The sequence below is a fragment of the Camellia sinensis genome, chromosome 3 (assembly GCF_055761805.1).
Source record: "Camellia sinensis isolate YWXY chromosome 3, ASM5576180v1, whole genome shotgun sequence".
Lineage (NCBI taxonomy): Eukaryota > Viridiplantae > Streptophyta > Magnoliopsida > Ericales > Theaceae > Camellia > Camellia sinensis.
This window is the reverse complement of record NC_138963.1, coordinates 13,627,632-13,646,858: the sequence shown is the minus strand read 5'-3', so window position 1 is coordinate 13,646,858 and position 19,227 is coordinate 13,627,632. Positions and strand designations below refer to the sequence as shown.

The following is a 19,227-nucleotide window of genomic DNA, read 5'->3' as shown; positions in this document are numbered from 1 at the left end:
TTAATTTGAATTTTTAATATGTTTGTCTATTTGTATGATAAAAATATGTTGCATTTGTACAATATGTTGCATCTACAACATAGCATAATAAAAATAAAATAGAAGAAAACGAAAAAGGAAAATAAGAAGAAAGAACAATTATGTGATGAAAAGGAAACTACATAATATAATTTTATTTTTCTTATAAGAAGTTCTTAAGGAAAGAAGAAAAAGACAAAAATGCATTTTAATACAACAGAAACAACAAGAAGAGAGAAAAGGAAAGTACAAGACATTACATACTAATATTCACATTTTACGTACCCAATGATTTAATATTTACCTTTTCAACGTACATTTTGTAAAGAGATGGGTAGTGTCTTAAAACCAACAAGTGCGTGCATAGTGAGTTTGCAGTTTTGTGTTTTCAAATTATTTTTCCCTTCCTTTTTAAATTTCATAAATACATGCATTGGTTCTTATATGACTAACAACTTAACCGAGTGAAGAGGAAAAGTTAGTTAAAAGGAAGAAAAATTACATGATGAAAGGGAAGCAAGTTCGTTAATCTTCACATTTTATGCACATTCTTATATAATATTCTCATTTTAGGCACACAATGATAATAAATTATCAAAAGCTGCATTGGCCCAACGTGCACGGCGAGAACGTGAAAAAAATCAAAAGCCATGTTCTGCATACCAATTGGGACAACGCCTGCGACGAGAACGAGAAAGAGAAAGATCGAAGGAATGTATTAACCCAAGACAACCTTCTTTAACACCAAATTGGTAAAAAGAAAAAGAATTTTTTACCCAAGACAATTTTAAATTTTTTACTCTTACTATTACCACTTTATTATATAGATTTTAATTTGTTCACAATCTATTTCTGTAGGCCTCCTCCTACAACTCCATGTAGAAATGTTGGTGTGGTCATCCGTGATGAGCACGACCTTAATGTTATCCGTGTTCGTGCGGTAAGTACAAAATCAAGTCAAACATTGTATGTATTTTATTTATATAAGATTATATAAGATTTTTTTTAATCTTTTCAATATTTTATTTATATTTGTTAGGCAAAAGATAAAGAAAAGGTCAACCCAATGTCTAAAGGAAAAGAAAAGATGGCTCCTTCCGGCAAGAGAATGACAAATGCATGTCAAGTGGTATATATTCTTTTTTAAAAATATGATGCAAAACTAATCAAAATTTTGATAGTTAAAATATATGAGTGTGTAAAATGAATTTATTGTTTTATGTTGTTTTTGTAGAATGATTGTAATATGTTTTCCTGTAACTTGCTATTATTTGTATGTATTTTTCAAATTTATTTATTCTTATTTTGCATGGATACATGTGCATTTATAATGCACCATCCATAAGTTGCTACTTATATAAAGAGAATAGGAAAAAAGAAACGAAGAAATAAAGAAAGGAGAAACTAAATAAGATAGGTTTTTAATTCTTATTTAATATATAAAATAGAAAACAAAGAAAGGGAAAGGGAAAGTGAAGAAATAAGAAGATAGAAAGGGAAGAAATAAGAAATAAAGATAACACTATTAAAGGTATAAAACAAATAAAATATAAAACAAAATTAAGAGAAAGGGAAGAAATAAGAAGATAGTTTCATTTTAAACACAAAATATTCACATATTTTGCTTCAATGATAAAATATTTTCTTTTTAGGCACAAAATGATAATATAATATCAAAAGCTGCATTGGCCCAACGGGCACGGCGAGAGCGTGAAAAAATTGAATTTCAATGCTTGCAACGAGAGCAAGAGGGATTAGAAGAATGTGTTCAAATAAGACAATGTTCTTTAACACCAATTCATCGCGATCGCACTCACTTGGAGTGGGAAACAATAACTGAAGATTCTCAGTCGGCACAAAAACGAACAATGGTTACCTATCATCAGACATGTTCGTTTTCTATGCCAAGCACATCTTCAAATTCACAAAGGAATCGGTAAATTACTGTGTCTACTCCTATAAATCGATTTCTTCAAGCACATCTTCAGATTCTCACATCTTCAATACATACTTTTGCTCATACTGTTTTGTTGTACAGAATTTTATTTATACACAAATATTTGTAGGTCTACTCCTATAAATCGATTTCTTCAACAAGATCTATGTACTGATGATGAATTAGAAGATCTACCTACAAGTATATCAATTGGCGCCCGGGCACACAAAGATTCTTGCCGCCATTATCTTGGCAAGATGGATGTATTATGTCCTTATTGTTCAGCCTTACATTGGATGGATGAAAAATTAACAAAATCATCTATAAAGCGTCCCTTATTCGGAACTTGCTGTTTGGAAGGGAAGATTAGGCTACCTTTACTTATTACACCCCATCCACCACTTCAGGCATTGTATGATGGGAATAATGATCAATCAAAATCCTTTCGAAGTTATACTCGAGTGTACAATGCAGCCAATGCTTTTACGAGTCTTGGTGCTACATTGGATCCTAGAGTACTCAGTGGAAGGGGCCCTACATCATTCACAATTCATGGGGAATTGCGACATCGAACAGGATCACTACAACCACAACCAGGGCAGGATGCGAGTTATGCTCAGCTGTATATCTATGACCCTTATTCAGCTTTAGAAATTCGTAATCGTAGAAATCCTAACTTGAGAAGGGATGTTCTCAAAACTATTCAGGATAGTTTGTTGCAAGTCAATGCATTTGTAGATAAATATCGCCAGGCTCATGCCATTTTACATCAATTAGACTCGGCAGGACACAATCTACCTGCTCATCTTCATTACAGTTCAACAACTGATCGACGTCGGTATAACCTACCAACTACAGATGAGATTGCAATTGTAATACCAGGTGATGGAACAGAGGTAAATGGAATGAGAGATATTATTTTACATTTCCGAGGAAATAATGAGTTGATGCAAATTAATGAATGTCACCCAGCATACTTGCCATTACATTATGTTCTATTATTTCCATATGGTGAGCTTGGATGGGAACCTGAGCTGAAATTGTGGAATGTTCAGTATGATCGACCTTCAATTGATCGACTTACTCAAATGAATTTTTATAGTTATCGTTTATTTGAACGACCCACAGAGTATTCAACAATTTTGAGAGGTAGGAAACTATTTCAAGAGTTTTTGGTAGATGCTTGGGCTGCAACTGAGCAAAATCGATTGACATACTACAAGCTTAATCAAGGGAAACTTCGGGCTGAGCTTTACCAAGAGTTGTCAGATATGGATCCAGATTATGTGCGACCTGGACAAATTGGTCAAAGGTTTGTTTTGCCATCTTCATTTACTGGTAGTCCTAGACATATGTTTGAAATCTTTCAAGATTCAATGGCTATCACACGATACAACCAACACCCAGATATTTTTCTTACCATGACTGCAAATCCCAATTGGCCAGAAATTACTTCAGCATTATTACCATATCAAAAACCTATTGATCATCCTGATTTAATTGCCGTGTTTTTGAGTTGAAGAGAAAATGTTTGATGAAGGAGATAGAAACAAATAAAGTGTTTGGAAATAAAGTTGCACATGTTTTTACAATTGAATTTCAAAAACGAGGCCTCCCTCATATGCATGCACTTTTATTTCTCAAGGGTCCAGACAAAATTCGGACATGTGCTCAAGTAGACAAATTGGTGTGTGCAGAATTTCCAGACCCAAAAGACGATCCAATGCTTTTTGAAACTATCAAATGTTGTATGGTACATGGACCATGTGGTGCTCGAAATCCGCAAGCACCATGTATGGAAAATGGTAGATGCACTAAGAGATACCCTCGAGCTTTCACAGAAACAACAACTATGGATCAAGATGGATACCCTATCTATCGTCGTCGCAATAATGGTCAAGTACATACTATAAGAGGGCAAGAAGTTGATAACAGGGATGTCGTACCATATAATGCATATCTTTCAAAACTTTTCAACTGTCATATAAATGTGGAAGTTTGTGCCGGAATGAGATGTGTCAAGTATATACATAAGTACATTTATAAGGGTTATGATCGTACAACGATGGTGTTAGGAATGATAAATGAGATTCAACAATATCTCGATGCAAGGTATATTGGACCTCCAGAAGCTGCTTGGCGAATATTTGGTCATCCTTTGCATGCAGAGATGCCAACAGTTGTACGATTGGCACTTCATTTACCTGGAATGCATTGTGTTGTTTTTAACCCAGAAGAGTCATTACAAACGATTCAATCTAGAGCTGGTCAACAAATGTCAACTCTTACTGGCTTCTTTGCATATTGTGCTGCCAGTGAAGATGAATGTCCATTCACTTATCAAGAATTTCCACAACATTTTGTCTGGCTCAAGTCAGAAAAGAGATGGAAATCAAGAGAAAGGGGATATGCAATTGGTAGAATGTACTTTGCTAGCCCTAATTGTGGTGAAAGATTTTATCTACGTTTGTTACTAACCGTTGTCAAAGGACCAAAGTCGTTTCAGTCTTTACGCACAGTCGATAATGTTGTGCATGATACATTTAAATTAGCATGTATTGCAAGGGGGCTTTTAGAAGATGATAAAGAATGGATACAATGCTTGAAAGAGGCTGTAGTCATAAAAACTGGATATCAATTGAGAAGATTGTTTAGTATTATTCTCACCCAGTGCTCTCCACTAAATCCATATGCATTATGGAATCAATTTTCAACGCATATATGTGATGATCTTGCACATAAGATTTGTACATTGTTTGTCATTTCTAAACCAACTGAGGCTCAAATTGAAGATTATGGTCTCCATCTTTTGAATTAAATGCTTCATGAATCAGGCAAAAGTTTAATTGACTTCCCACCCATGCCACAACCTACTGCAAATTGGAGTGCAGTAGTTGGTAATCGATTGATAGTTGAACATCAACAACTGCAGAGTGAGGCAGAACATGCAGATCCACAAATTAATATTGATTGTCTCAATAATGGACAGCGGAATGCTTATAATATAATCACTTCTTCAGTTTTTCAAAATAAAGGAACTGTTTTCTTTCTGAATGGGGGTGCAGGAACAGGGAAAACATTTCTATACAATACAATTGCATTAAAATGTCGTAGCCTTGGGCATATCGTTGTTACTGTGGCTTCGTCTGGAATTGCATCACTGTTACTGGTAGGAGGTCGCACTGCACATTCAACATTTTCCATTCCGTTAGATGTCTTGGAAAATTCACTTTGTGGGTTTAGCAAACAATCATTACAAGCTGAGTTATTTAGAGAAACAAAGCTCATAATTTGGGATGAAATTCCTATGCAACATAGACATTGTGTTGAGGCGGTTGATCGTACATTGAGGGACATTTGCGATAGTGAAAAGCCATTTGGGGGTATTACTGTTGTTCTTGGAGGAGACTTTCGACAAATCTTACCAGTTATACCCAAAGGAGTTCGTGAGCAAATTGTGAATGCATCATTAAGACACTCTGTTCTATGGAAGCATATATATATCTTGACTTTGGATTTGAATATGCGCTTGAATCATGAAGGCCATGAAAATGCTAATTTTGCAAATTTCTTGATGGAGGTAACACTACTTTAACCTGTATTATATAGATTTTAAATTAATAAATTGTGTTTACACTTACTCTTTTATTGATTTCACTTTTTTTTTAGATTGGGACCAATCCTCAAGAAATCGTTAACCTTCCATCAACAATACACAAATGTCAAGATTTGAATGAATTACTCTCTACAGTTTATCCACAATTGAATATGATAGAGACGTCAACCCCAACATTTTTAACTGAATGCACAATTCTGTCTGCGCGTAACGATGATGTCAGTGACATTAATACTACTGCGTTGAATATCTTTCCAGGGAGATTATATACTTATCTTGCAGCAGATAAAATGTCTGAAGATAATGAAATTGATCCTACCATTACAAATAGATATCCTAATGAATATTTAAATTCATTGGATCTTCCTGGGTTGCCAACTTTTAAGTTAGAGTTGAAAGTGGGTTGTCCTATAATATTGTTGAGAAACATTGCACCGAAAGATGGACTATGTAATGGTACAAGATTGATGGTTACTAGGTGCGGCACTCGCATAATTGAAGCTCAAATTTTAACTGGAGAAAAGTTTGGCAATTTGGCATTCATACCAAGGATATCTTTGACACCATCTTCTTCAGAAATGCCTTTCCAAATGACAAGACGTCAATTTCCAGTCCGATTGGCATATGCCTTGACCATTAATAAATCTCAAGGACAATCTGTGAAATTTGTTGGGGTTGATTTGCGTATACCAGTGTTTAGCCATGGGCAATTATATGTGGCATTGTCTAGATGTACATCATTTGATCGTATAAGTATTCTCCCTCCTAAAGATAATTTGGATTCTACTACAAATATTGTTTATCCTGAAGTGTTGCTGTAGTACTCTATGCAGATTAAATGACGTTTTATTAGAAGGTAACCACGTAGATTTATTTCTGTTGATTATATAACTTTTTAAAAAATTTCAATTTAATAATAATTTGAAATTTGGACTTTTGTAGGATTGGACCGAAAAATCTATGGAGCTTAAAAGGAGAAATACGACTACCTTGCTTCGATGGGGATGTAATAAGGTAATTTCAATCTGAAAGTATTTTGACATGTATATTTCCAACACATGTACTAATCTATATTTTTTTTGTTTCCACAAATTACCAGATTGTTGTGCATATTCCTCATTGGGGATACATAAAAGTTGATACAAACACTTTTTGGAAAGTAATGAGGAGGAAGTTTGGGCAAACGCATATTTGAAGACATGTTATTGACACATCTTTTGTAAAGCATACATATTTTTGGTGTATGACAATATAATTTTTTGTGTATGACATGTTAGTGACACATCTTTTGTAAAGCATACATCTTTTGTAAAGCTTTAACCCACTTTTTGTAAAGTTTTAACCCACTTTTTGTAAAGTTTTAACCTACTCTTTTGGTGTATGACAGTATAACTTTATTTCTATTTTTTGTTCAGTGTTTACACTTTTTTTTACTGCCTTTTATATTTTGATATGCAATATAACTTTAAATCTTAAATGTTTGTTTCTTAATTTGCATTAATATTAGGGAGAGTTGTCATTTTATTTGAGTTTTGTAGAGCGTGTAATACAAGTAAAATTGTTGTAAGTTCTTTAAGAAGAAAAATATTTCAATATATTTTTCAGTATCTTTATCAAAAAATAACATAAACTTTATAAATTTTAACATAATACGTATAAATTATAACTGCATTTTAATTTTAAAATTATTTACACCGTACCTTTAGGCACGGGCATACGCTAGTATATATATAAAATAATATATGTTTATAGGACATCCACGTGATCCCTTTTCGCTAGGGATTTGACCAACTCAAATCATGATTGTTTTCATCCATTCCAACCAATCCGCCACCGAAATAATTAAGCTAAAGCAACTTATTTAAGTTAGAGCATTTCTAATCGTTTATTAAATTTTTTATTAAATTTGAGTTAAAAAAAGATCTATTTTTTCATTTTTATACAGATTGTTTCAATTGTGGGTATTAAAACAGGGATCGACCGGTTAGTCAACCGATAAGGCATATATATATATATATATATATATATTTTTACCTATTTGAACCTTTTGACCTATTTGAACCAAAATTTTTGTAAGGGAACCGGTAGGCCGGTTGGTCAACTGATCGGGCAATCGGCTGGTTGACCAGTTCAGCTCTTTCAACGGTCATGAACAGTAATTTGGTAAAATCTGTAGTTTATTCTCAGTTTGATGATTTTTTTACTGAATTCTCATTTTGATGTCAATTTGGTGAAACGGTTGGAGCACCAAAAAGTATTTTTTTCATCAAAATTTAAATTTGATGTTAAGTTTGATTCACCGTTGGAGATGGTTTTATATTGAATTGTCAAATCAGGTACAAAAATAAATAATACAAAAAAATAGAATAGAGTAAAATAACCTAATGTTTTTCTTTTTTGTTTGGTTAGGACAATGAAAGAAAATGAATAGATATATATTTGTAAAAGAACAAATTTCTTTTAAATAAATATTTTTGTCTTTTTAACTACAGTAACAACAAAGATACCAAATAAATCCACCAGCTCTCGCATATTAACGCTTAATGCTTGCCACCATCACAACAATACTATGTTCAAGGCCACTTTTTACCCAAAAGACATCAGCTAAACATTATATATATATAAACTAGTCGTCACTTGTGCGATGTACAGGATTTTAGAAAGTTAATAATTATTACAAAAAAAATTACTATTTATTTATATTTCTTAATATTTTTATTTGGTTTGTGTATATAAATCTTATTTCACATCATTAAAAATATTTAATATTTCACATTGTTGAAAATTTTAAAAAAGTATTATACATTAGTAAATCATCACATATATAATAGTTAATTTTTCTAAGAATTACTTCAGAAAACCAAAAGTAGAGTAACAAAGGCATATTATAATTAATCAAAATGACTAATATATTAAATAAAAGTAACACTAATTTTGCTTAATCAATAGTAGATATTACAGTAATCATCTCATATAATATAATAAATTAAAATAAAATTAATTTTAATTCCCATTATATTTAGTTAGTGGGTGATTAAAATTTTTTACATGCTATTTGTTTTTTCGTTATATTGATTCATTAAACACAAATAGGTTTGGAATGATTATAAAAAAATTTAAAAAAAATGTTTGAAAATGCATTATACTTGAATTGACAAACATAAAGAATATAAATATTTAAATTATTCAAAAAAAAATTAACATTTTAAATATGAGATATCTTCCATTTGCTCAAACTCTGAATCTAAATAAATAAATAAAAAATTTAAACAAAGAAGAAATTCGTGGTTTAGTTCTCAAAGGAAATGAGTTACTAAAAATAAATTTAATCATGAATGATTTCAATAGGATAATCAACAATAAAAAATCAACTGATGAATACATTTAAAGTATAACCTATATCCAATAAATTTTTATTCTTCATTTTCAATCTAACATCTACACCAAAAAAAAAAAAAATTAAACACAAATAATTAATAAGTGAGAGAGTTACAAATTGATAATAGCAGTACTTTTATAAAAATAAAAAAAGAATAAAATCTCAATTAAATGACAAATTATTAACAAAAAGAAAGAAATAAGGAAAAATACAGATTGTAACAAAAAAAAAAATTTTAAAAATAATAATGTTCATTTATATGAACTCACTTTCTTACAAATGCAAAAACTCATGCAAGTACACATTTCAAATGTAAAGCAAATATTTAAGATTTTTAGGCACCGAAAAGGGATCAGAAATGGCTCAATGTTGATTGTTTTCCCCCTAATTTTCTGTTCATGGTTTCTTTTGCAAGAACTTGTTTTTATATTAAAAAGATTATGTTTAAACAAAAGATATATATGGAATTCTATCATGTTTAAAATTTGTGTGGATAAGTAATTGATGATTTTAAAAGATTAAAAAGATTAAGTTGAAAAATATAGAAATTCTATAACAAACTAACAAAAGATAAATATAGATCGTTAAAAAAATTATCATCTTTTTGGGATATTTATATCCCAATCTTAATCTTTTTTTTTATTTAAATATCTTGTTATCTTTTATTTGAATTTTCATTAAATAGTTATATTTTTATTTTTGTATATTTTTTCATCTATATTTATTTTTTATTCATATATACATAATTACCTTTTTATTTTAAAAATCATTTGACTCGTAATATTTTTTTATTTAAATTTTTTTTAATTGCTCATATATAAATAGTTCACTTTTTTATTTTTATAATTAATTGACTCATAATATTATTTATTTATTTATTTATTTTATCTTTTATTTGACTCTTTATATTATTTTGTAGTTGAAATTTGAATAGTTATCTTTTTATTTTATATTTTTATCTCTACTTCTTTGTTGCTCATATTTAAATATTTATCATTTTATTTAAATATATATAATCCTTTTGGCTTTTGAGATTTAGATAATTGACAAATGATTAAAAATTAAGAAAAGTGGAAGGGGAGAATTGAAAAGTGACACATAGGAGAGAGAATTTATAAGAATTTAGTATTAAGAGTTTGGAGAATTCTCATAATCCACTACATTTGTTTATATATATAGTATAGATAGATATAGATAGATAGTATAGATAGATAGATAGATATAGATAGATAGATAGATAGATAGATAGATAGATAAATAGTATAGATAGATGCATATGAAATTGTTATTATATAAAAACTTATAATAACAACAATCCACATTATTTGTTTCAATAAAGTTTCACAATATATGAAATTAAAAAAAAAGAAAAAGAAAAAGAAAAAGAAAAAAAACAATAAGGAGAAAAAAAGAGATCACATTTTGCATTTTCGTTTCGTTTCATTTCATTTTGAAGAACTCTCTTTCTTGTTTGGCACTCTGCCATCAGTCCCAGCCATCATGGCATACTTATCCTTCCTAGTGAGATTAGTGCATTCAAACCCTAATGTCCCAGCAAGCACCGTCTGAATATAATTCGCAACCTCAATCGCAGATTTGCCGCCTTTGCAAGTCAGCTCCGCTGGCAATTGATTCAAAAATGTGATTTCGTACGTTGGCATCGGATTCATGAACACGAAATAAGGATCCAATAATTTGTGCCCGCGAACAGTCGTTCCATAAAAAACACTCTGCTTAGTGTTGATTGCAACAGGTACGATCCGATCAGTAAGCTCTGCAAAAAGTGCACTGAATCGAAGCAAAAATGGCTCGCGACAAGTGGTCCCTTCGGGGCATATGACTAAATCGCCCTCCTCAAGCAATCGCTTGATATTAGCCGCGTCTTTATCTCTCTCCCTCGATAATGCCACAGCTTTAATGGGTGATATTAGTTCAGAGAATTTACTTATGCTGTATGTGACACAGCTGATTTTTCTTCCTAGGGCGGCCGCGGTGACAACGGGATCTAACACCGTGCGATGGTTGCAAATGAAGAGGACACCGCTCTGGCCCGCCTTAGGGGGCGGTGGAGGGGTGCCTTTTACGATGAGCTTGATTCCGAGGATTTTGTAGGTGTACCTTACGATTCGCTCTGGCAATGGGATGTTCAAATAAACCCTAATGATAGAGAGAGCGATGCCTATCGGCATCCATAGGAAGGTCAAGAGGGCAACAAGAGGGGTAGGCCTTTGAACCAAACGGCCTTCATGAAAAATGACTGGACTTAGTAGCTTGTTTCTTGGTAGTGGCTCACATTTTGTTTTTGGCACCATGTATCCCTCCTGTAATCACAAACAGAGTGTTGTTAATGTCCAAAACATCAAATATTTGATTTGTGTGTATTGAAATGTAAAATACCATTCAATGTTTTGAATTGGGGTATCGAGAAATAAATTGGCATGCGGTACTATTGGAAGTATCGAGGGACAGCATAGGAAATATGGTGACGTTAGCTGTGAAAAATAGTTTTATATTAACTAAAATAACTATATCGACTATATCTATTGTGAATCTGATATGAACCGATATTTATATTGGTATACCGGGTTATCTATAGGTATTAATGATTTTAAATATCATATTAATGTATTAATTTTTCATCTTTCTAATACCGATACACAAGGTATATCAAAGGGAATGAAAATCAATGCAGGATAGATAAAATTTTTACTTGTTCCAATTTGACACGACAAAAATTTATAACAGGAAACCAAACATTCTTGTTTATCCAATATGTATATTATGTAAAGAAAAGTAGAGAATTTAGAAAAAAGAGTTATTAATTTCTCATATTTCTTTCGTGAAGACGTAATTCAAGAGTATGATACAAAATGGAAAAGTGGTTTGAACACGAAGGATGCATGTTGAAAATAATTGTCTTCCCAATTGAAAATAATTAGATGTTGTCATGTGTACTGCTGGTGCACTATTTCTTCTCAGAACCACCCGAGTCCCATTTTGATAATCAGAATCGTTTATTTTGTAAAGTTTTATATATAAATCATTAAAAAAAATTAATTTGATATTCATAATTACATGATTTCTTTATATCTATCCTTACAAAAATAAATTAGTATAATTTCAAAATATATTGAATTGCCACGTGGACCAATAGAATTTGAAATTATTTGAAAATCAAAATAGTTGTCATTTAGAGGCGAAGGCAGAGAGATTCACGAACAAAGCATCATGCCATAAAAGCGACCAACCTCACAAAAATACAAAAACGATAGTAATTTATTCTTTAACTAACAAACAGCTCATAAATGTTCAAACTTTAAAGATGTTAAAAAACACACTGTTTATAAAAACTTTTCAACACAAGGCCTATAAAAAAAGAAATTCAAGATAATTAATAGATTTATTTGCCTACTAATAATATTGAACTAATCAAAATGAAATAAAAGATAAGAGAATAATTGCGAAAATTAATAAAAAAAAAAAAAGTTTAAAGACCGAACCTTGCATATGGACATGAAGTCATGGTCAGTCTCTCTGTCTCCCAATCCCAAATCCGGCAAATTCCTGCCAAATTCTTTGAGAAGAGCCGATTTCTTATGCTCTCCTACCAGAACACCGGGTTTTTTAGCAAACCCGGTCGCTCTTCCAGATTTGGACACTTCTAATTCGGTCCCAATAACCTTATCAACCCCTAAAAAATTCTTGGCAAAGTGTTCAACCATAATCCTGGGATTAGCGGTGATTATGTATCGCTTGCCGAAGGAATTGAACACTCTCCAAGTCTCCGGGTGGACATCCTCGGCATAGAATTTGGGCAGGACAGACCTTGAAACAAGCTCAATGTCTCTAATTTTGAGTCCAGCAAAGGCAATGAAGATGAAACATTGGATAGCGATGGATTCGGATATGAACAAGTATGTTAAGTATAGAAATGGGACTGATACTAAAAGGACTAGTGCCCTTATGAGGCTACCGGCTTCTAGGGCAACGAGGAGGAAGTAGGGAAAAGCGCTTGTCGACACGAGGAGCGTGCCATCTAAGTCTGCTGCCACCGTATGATTCGTTCTTCCCTCGGTACTACATTTGGAGACCGGCTCGAATTGCCGATGAGCACCCATGAGAGAGAGAGAGAGAGAGAGAGAGAGGTAGGTGTGTATGAGCTAGCAATTGCATGTTATGGAGGGTGGGGAGGGGTTTAAAAAGAATTGGGAGAAAGATTGTTTGTGTTGCTAGCATGAGAAAAACAAATATTATGGTTGAGAGAGAGAGAGGGAAAGGGAGAAAAATTATCAAGTGGTCCAGTATATTAGCATGATCGTGCAACCGTCCAATAAATTTTAGTATAAAATTTGTTTATTTATTTATTAAATTTTATTATTAGCTATGTATTATTAATTTATTTTGTTTGTTTAACAATATGTCTGATAAAATGAAAACAATATATAGTGTAAAAAAATAACAATACATGGTGAAATTTTAGAAATTTTGTCAATAACTATCACTTTTTTAAATCAATGTGGCATGATGATGTGGTGTGTGGGATTTACTAACTAATTTCTTCATATATGAAGACCTCGTTTGGCAATTTTGAGATTTTAATTAGGAAGTCAAAAAATTATTAAAAAAATTAAAAAATTAATAAATTCTAAAAGATCAAAAATTATTTTCCATCTACTCTACTTTTGTATATCTTTTTATAAAATTTAAAAAATTATTTTAAATATACTAATTTTTACCAACTCATATATTAACTAAAAATTAAAAAAATCACTAAAAACACCTATGTCAAACGAGGCCTGATATATTTGTTTCGAAAACACCACATAACTTTTGGGGATAAGGAGAGAGAGTTAACTAAAATAAGATGGTTTATTTTTTAATATTTAATTTTTTTTGAGGTTTAAATTAGGGCAGTTGTGAAGAGGGGTCGTAAGTGGTTGAAAGTCCAAACCAACACCTACAACAAATACAGTCATTCAATTAGCCTACTTTTTAGTTTCTACGCGTCCGCCAAGCCAAGCCTTTATAGCCTTGGCTTGGCTCATCAGCTCAGCTCCTTTCAATTGGCTAAGCTTATACTGTACTTGTTATTGCCGGTTCGTTTGGGATGTGAGTTGGATTTTTTATTTTTTGGCTTCTAGCCTAGGGCTAAAAAATTTCATTTGAGATAAATTTTTTTATTTTTATGAGAGAAAAAATGAAATGATTATGATTTAGATGCGACATTTTATCTTATTGGACTAAAAAGTTTAATTTATCTTTTTATAGTTATTTTAACAAAAAAAAATCCCGATTAACTTATGCCAAACGAGAGCTAATTAAGGTATAAACTAGTTTAAAAAAAGAAGAAGGAAATATCAATTCAGTCCAAATTTGAAAAGATAATCTAATCACCAATATTAATAGTAATTAGGTGAGATTCACTATGTAACAGTTATATCAAGTGGTTAAGAGTAACCATTAATAAAATGTAAAATTTTCAGGCCTTGTCAATATCAGAGTAAAATTGAGAATGAAATATTTTCCTTTACATCCTCTGTTCCAATGTTTCCATGACTAGTGCATGATAATGTTCAGTCACAAAATGGTTGTTTACAATAGTATATTGTTAGTTGCATATGGCTATCATGAGTACATTCTAAATGCATGAAAATAGTTACTTCTCTTCTTGGTACTCTAAATTAGTGAAATTTATCATTTTTATGTTAGTTTTTAAGAGAGAGAAATATACATATATTACATATTGAATGGCATAGAGTATTACAAAACCACCAAAATAACTTCACCTCTTCAATGAAAATTCCTCTTTTATTAAAAAAAGAAGAAAGGGGTTATTTTTCAGATTGATTGCAAAGAAGACGCATGGTTTGTTTTTGCTGGAACCTCTAGCATGTTAAAAGATAATAATTAGAACAGAGAAGTTAAAAATACATCTTTTTTTTACTTCAAATAATTTTAATTGTAAAATGGTGGTACGAATTTTACTTCCAGCTTAATTAACTAGTTGTGATTCATAAACTATAAGTGATGCACATTCACTGGTACAAATTTTTTAAAGAAAAAATGCTAATCCATAAGCTGCACTAAACATTTTATAGAAAAGAAGAAATTGAAAACAAAAAGGAAAAAGGAATTAAAATTGGGTAATTGAAAAAAAAAATATTCACTGTTTGGTTTGAGTTCTCTGAATTAAGTTTTTTGAAAATTGAGTTTTTTTATTTTCGTGTTTTTTTGTTTTTAGTGAATATTTTTAAAATTTTAAACATTTTTTTTACTTTTTTAGATACACCTTACTTAGATGTGTCTAAAAAGTAAAAAAATTGTGAAAAAATATTTTAAAAAATTAAGAAATACATAAAAATACAAAAAATGTACTAAATTCTTGTATTTTTTTTTTATATTTTTGGTATTTAGTGAATTTTTAAAAGATTTTTTTTACAATTTTTTTACTTTTTAGGTGTATTTATGTTAGGTGTGTCTAAAAAGTAAAAAAATTGCATAAAATATTTAAAAAATTCAGTAAAAACAAAAAAATACGAAAAATAAGAGTGTAAAATTATCTGAAAACTAGTTTTAAAAAATAGGAACCAAGCAAAGTGTTGGAATTAAAAGTAATCTAATCACCAATTTTTTCAGAATATGAATATACTTGATGGAATTCGAACCTGAGTTTTTGGTAATTTAGTTCCCATTTTATTAATATAACTTTTTTTTTTTTTTTTTCTTTCCATGAAGTATTTTACCACAATTTTAATCTATCAATACCAAAGTCTCCACATGTTTTGAAATATTAGCTTCAAAAAAATACAATGAAAGGATCTTCTAATGAACATCACTAGTTTTCAACACATCTGTTGGCTTAGGGTTGTAGTTATTTAACAGAGAATGATTTCACTAATTGAAGAGAAAAAAAAAATGTTTCAATTTTGGGTGTTACTATGTGTTGATTGGTACAGTTTATTATAAATTAAAAATTAATAATTTAAAAATAAAAAATACCCCTCACTCTACCTAGCTTTTGGAACTCAGTTTTTCTCAATTTATTTAAATTATTTCCATTTAATAGGTTATAAGTAAAAATTGCATTAAACAATTGACATAAATTTTCAGAATAAAAAAGTTATAAGTAGTCTGATAAGTTACACCAAGCAGCCTCATAATGTTGTTTTGCACATGGTGAAGAAGGACAAGATGTGGTTGATGTATTTGGAAACCATTGTTGGTGCCTTTCTCTAATCATTAATGGACATTAACATCCAGTTTACCAAAAAAAAAAAATGGACATTAACAAAATAGAAAGGAAATTACAAAAAGAGGAGAAAATATTTCACTCGCCCCCCAAAAAATAAAAATAAATAAATAAAATTTGTTTGAATTTGCACCAATTAGTGAGTGAACCTCCTCTGTTTTAACAAGATTGTATAGTTACAAAACCACTGGGAAACCAACAAAAATAATGTCCTTTGACCTGACTAAAGTTTTAAATGTGAATAAAGACCTATAGCAAGTAAAATAAATAGCTAGCCTTCTAAAAGTTGGTGTTTGAATTTCGTTTTTGAATAAAATTTTGTAGAGACAGAAAAAAAAAAAAAAAAAAAAAGTAAAAAAATACAAGCACAACTTTACAACAATCACTAAATACAATCCACCCAAAAGAAAAATACCTAGAGAAATTTTATAATAAATAGGCTTGATGGCCTTGCGTACGAAGTACTGTATTTGATATAATTTTTTTCTTATCTTCGAACATACCTATTAATATGTCTAATAAAATGAGAAACGATACGTGTGTGGGTCAATTTCTGACCACACTGATAATCAAGTACTCAGCTGGAGAACACTGGCATAATAAATTAAGCCCGAATGACCTGTCACAAAAAGAAGAGATTTCGGCAGTGACTTATCCACCTGGGGGCACTCCAACGATTAAGTCAGTGAAATATCTCTCAAAGATAATCAATAGTGCTTAACTCACTAGACAGAGCATAAAAGACATATCTTAGACCCATGGGGGTGCCTCTCTTTTATAACCAACACAATCCTAGTTTCAATAGAAGCCTAACTTCAATGGACTCAGGATTACTGCTAATCTTGGACTCCCAGTAGAATTGGGATAAACTCTCTTATCCGCTTATCTCGGATTCCGATATTCTCGCAGATAACCTCGGCCTAGCCGAGATAATCTCAGCGTCATGACCAGGACACATGGCATCTCGGCCACGTGTTGTCATTCAAAATTTATGTCCTCACAACTGCCCCCTAGGTTCTATTACCTCGACATCCTGAGGTGATGGAACCTATATCATTTCTTTCATTTAGTACGTTGGCTAAGCTCACTTCATCATCTATTGTCGAAGTCAGAACTCATCGGCTCAATATGACCAAGACCTATAGTCTGCTTTCATCAATGCCTTAGAACCAACGACCAAGTTCGTTCAAGTTTCTCAGTCGAAACCGTCCTCCTAGCCGAGGTATTTGCTTCATTGAATCAAGAACTCCAAGAGTTCCAGCACGCGTATGAGCTGGCACACACAGTATTTCAGCCGTTCTTACCACGTGTCTTTCCCCTACTGGACCGTACCTGATACGCGCTATCAAGTCTCATCACTTTTGCGTGCATTATCTGACAAGCACGTTGTCCAAGGCACCATAATTTCCTTTTTGCCACCATTTCATGCTTTTGATCAAAATCAACTCTCTCTTCGCCTTTTCGCTTATGCATCTTCGTTCTTGTTCAAACTTTCTCTCTCAAATCCTTCATTGTTGCTTTTGCGAAGCTTTCTGCAACCAGTTTCACTCTCTTCCGCCGGAGAGGCTTTCGTTGCACTTCTTTGCTTACTACCACCATTTGACATTGATGTACTTCACACCGGCCTTTTTGTAATCTAAACAATCTTTCTTCAATGTTAGGCTGAAGTGCCTTCTTTCCTTTTCTGAATGCATTCTTTAATTTCTTCTTTCAACGTGGTTATATGTGTCTTCTTTTTACTCTTGTATGATTCTATACTTAAAATAATTTGCATGTCTTCAAAATACACTTTAACTGTGCAATCTCCTCGGGGTGTAACACCTCGGTTGTACCCACTAATCGGTTTATCTCAGCCTCGGCTTAACACTTGAAAATATTATTTACAATATTTTCGCAAGTGTTATTTACAACTCGATACTTCACTCTTAGCAAGACTTCTGTCTTCAAATTTCTTCCAAGTCTTGGAAATATGGCAATCTCGGCAAGTATGTAGATATTTCTTTCAACATAACCTTGGCTTAACTTGTAAATTTTTCTCAAAATTTTAACAAGTGTTAAACTAATCTTCTTTTAGCATGACCTCGGCTTACTTCAACTTGTAAACTTAAATTTTAACAAGCGTTAAACGTGACCTCGGTTTAACTTCAACTTATAAATTTAAATTTCAACAAGTGTTAAACACGGCCTCGGTTTAATTTTAACTTGTAAATTTCAATTTCAACAAGTGTTAAACACATCCTCGGTTTAACTTCAACTTGTAAATTTCAATTTCAACAAGTGTTAAACGCGTCATTGGTTTAACTTCAACTTGTAAATTTCAAATTTCAACAAGTGTTAAACATGACATCGGTTTAACTTCAACTTATAAATTTCAATTTCAACAAATGTTAAACACATCATCGGTTTAACTTCAACTTGTAAATTTCAATTTCAACAAGTGTTAAACACGTCATCGGTTTAACTTTAACTTGTAAATTTCAAATTTCAACAAGTGTTAAACATGACATCGGTTTAACTTCAACTTGTAAATTTCAATTTCAACAAGTGTTAAGCACATCCTCGGTTTAACTTCAACTTGTAAATTTCAATTTCAACAAGTGTTAAACATGACCTCGGCTAGAAAATTCCAACTCCCAAGAATCATTCTTTAACTCTTTGCCCCCTAATGTGAACTTAAGTTCCACTTGGGTTCTCATTAGGCACGTGGCTTTGACCTCGTCGCCGATGTAAGATTTGAACAAAGACTGGCTAAGGTTATTAACCTTGGTCTCTTTACTAAGGCACTTAGCTCTAATCTGTGTTTGATTTTGCCGATATGACAAGTCCAGGTTAACCCAACTTAGTTCAACTCTATTATATGCAAGTAAAGTTTCTACTCTGCCATATAATAAGTCTAAGTTATTCGTCATGTTTCAATCAGAAACATGGTCATAGGACTGGTCGGTTCTATCGCACAGATTTCAAAAATCAAACTAGCACTTTATTATTGCTTCAGCCATTATGCCCCATTGCCGGCAACATTTCTCAGG

General features: G+C 31.7%; 1 protein-coding gene across 1 annotated transcript; it reads right to left on the bottom strand.

Annotated features, from left to right (window-relative positions):
* Positions 1-10,224: 10,224 nt before the first annotated feature.
* Positions 10,225-13,167, bottom strand: GPAT6 (glycerol-3-phosphate acyltransferase 6). Its single transcript, XM_028253499.2, has 2 exons — positions 12,450-13,167; positions 10,225-11,270 (listed from the first exon to the last, which is right to left on the bottom strand). Exons 1-2 carry the CDS (start codon positions 13,065-13,067, stop codon positions 10,395-10,397), a joined length of 1,494 nt encoding a protein of 497 aa, XP_028109300.2. The 5' UTR covers positions 13,068-13,167; the 3' UTR covers positions 10,225-10,394.
* Positions 13,168-19,227: the final 6,060 nt, after the last annotated feature.

What these genes read in the sequence shown, in the direction of transcription:
- GPAT6 (XM_028253499.2), bottom strand. Translation starts at nt 13,067, where the DNA reads ATGGGTGCTCATCGGCAATTCGAGCCGGTCTCCAAATGTAGTACCGAG. An exon ending in ACTTCATGTCCATATGCAAG is followed by an intron (nt 11,271 to 12,449) that starts GTTCGGTCTTTA and finishes TTGTGATTACAG; the next exon opens with GAGGGATACATGGTGCCAAA.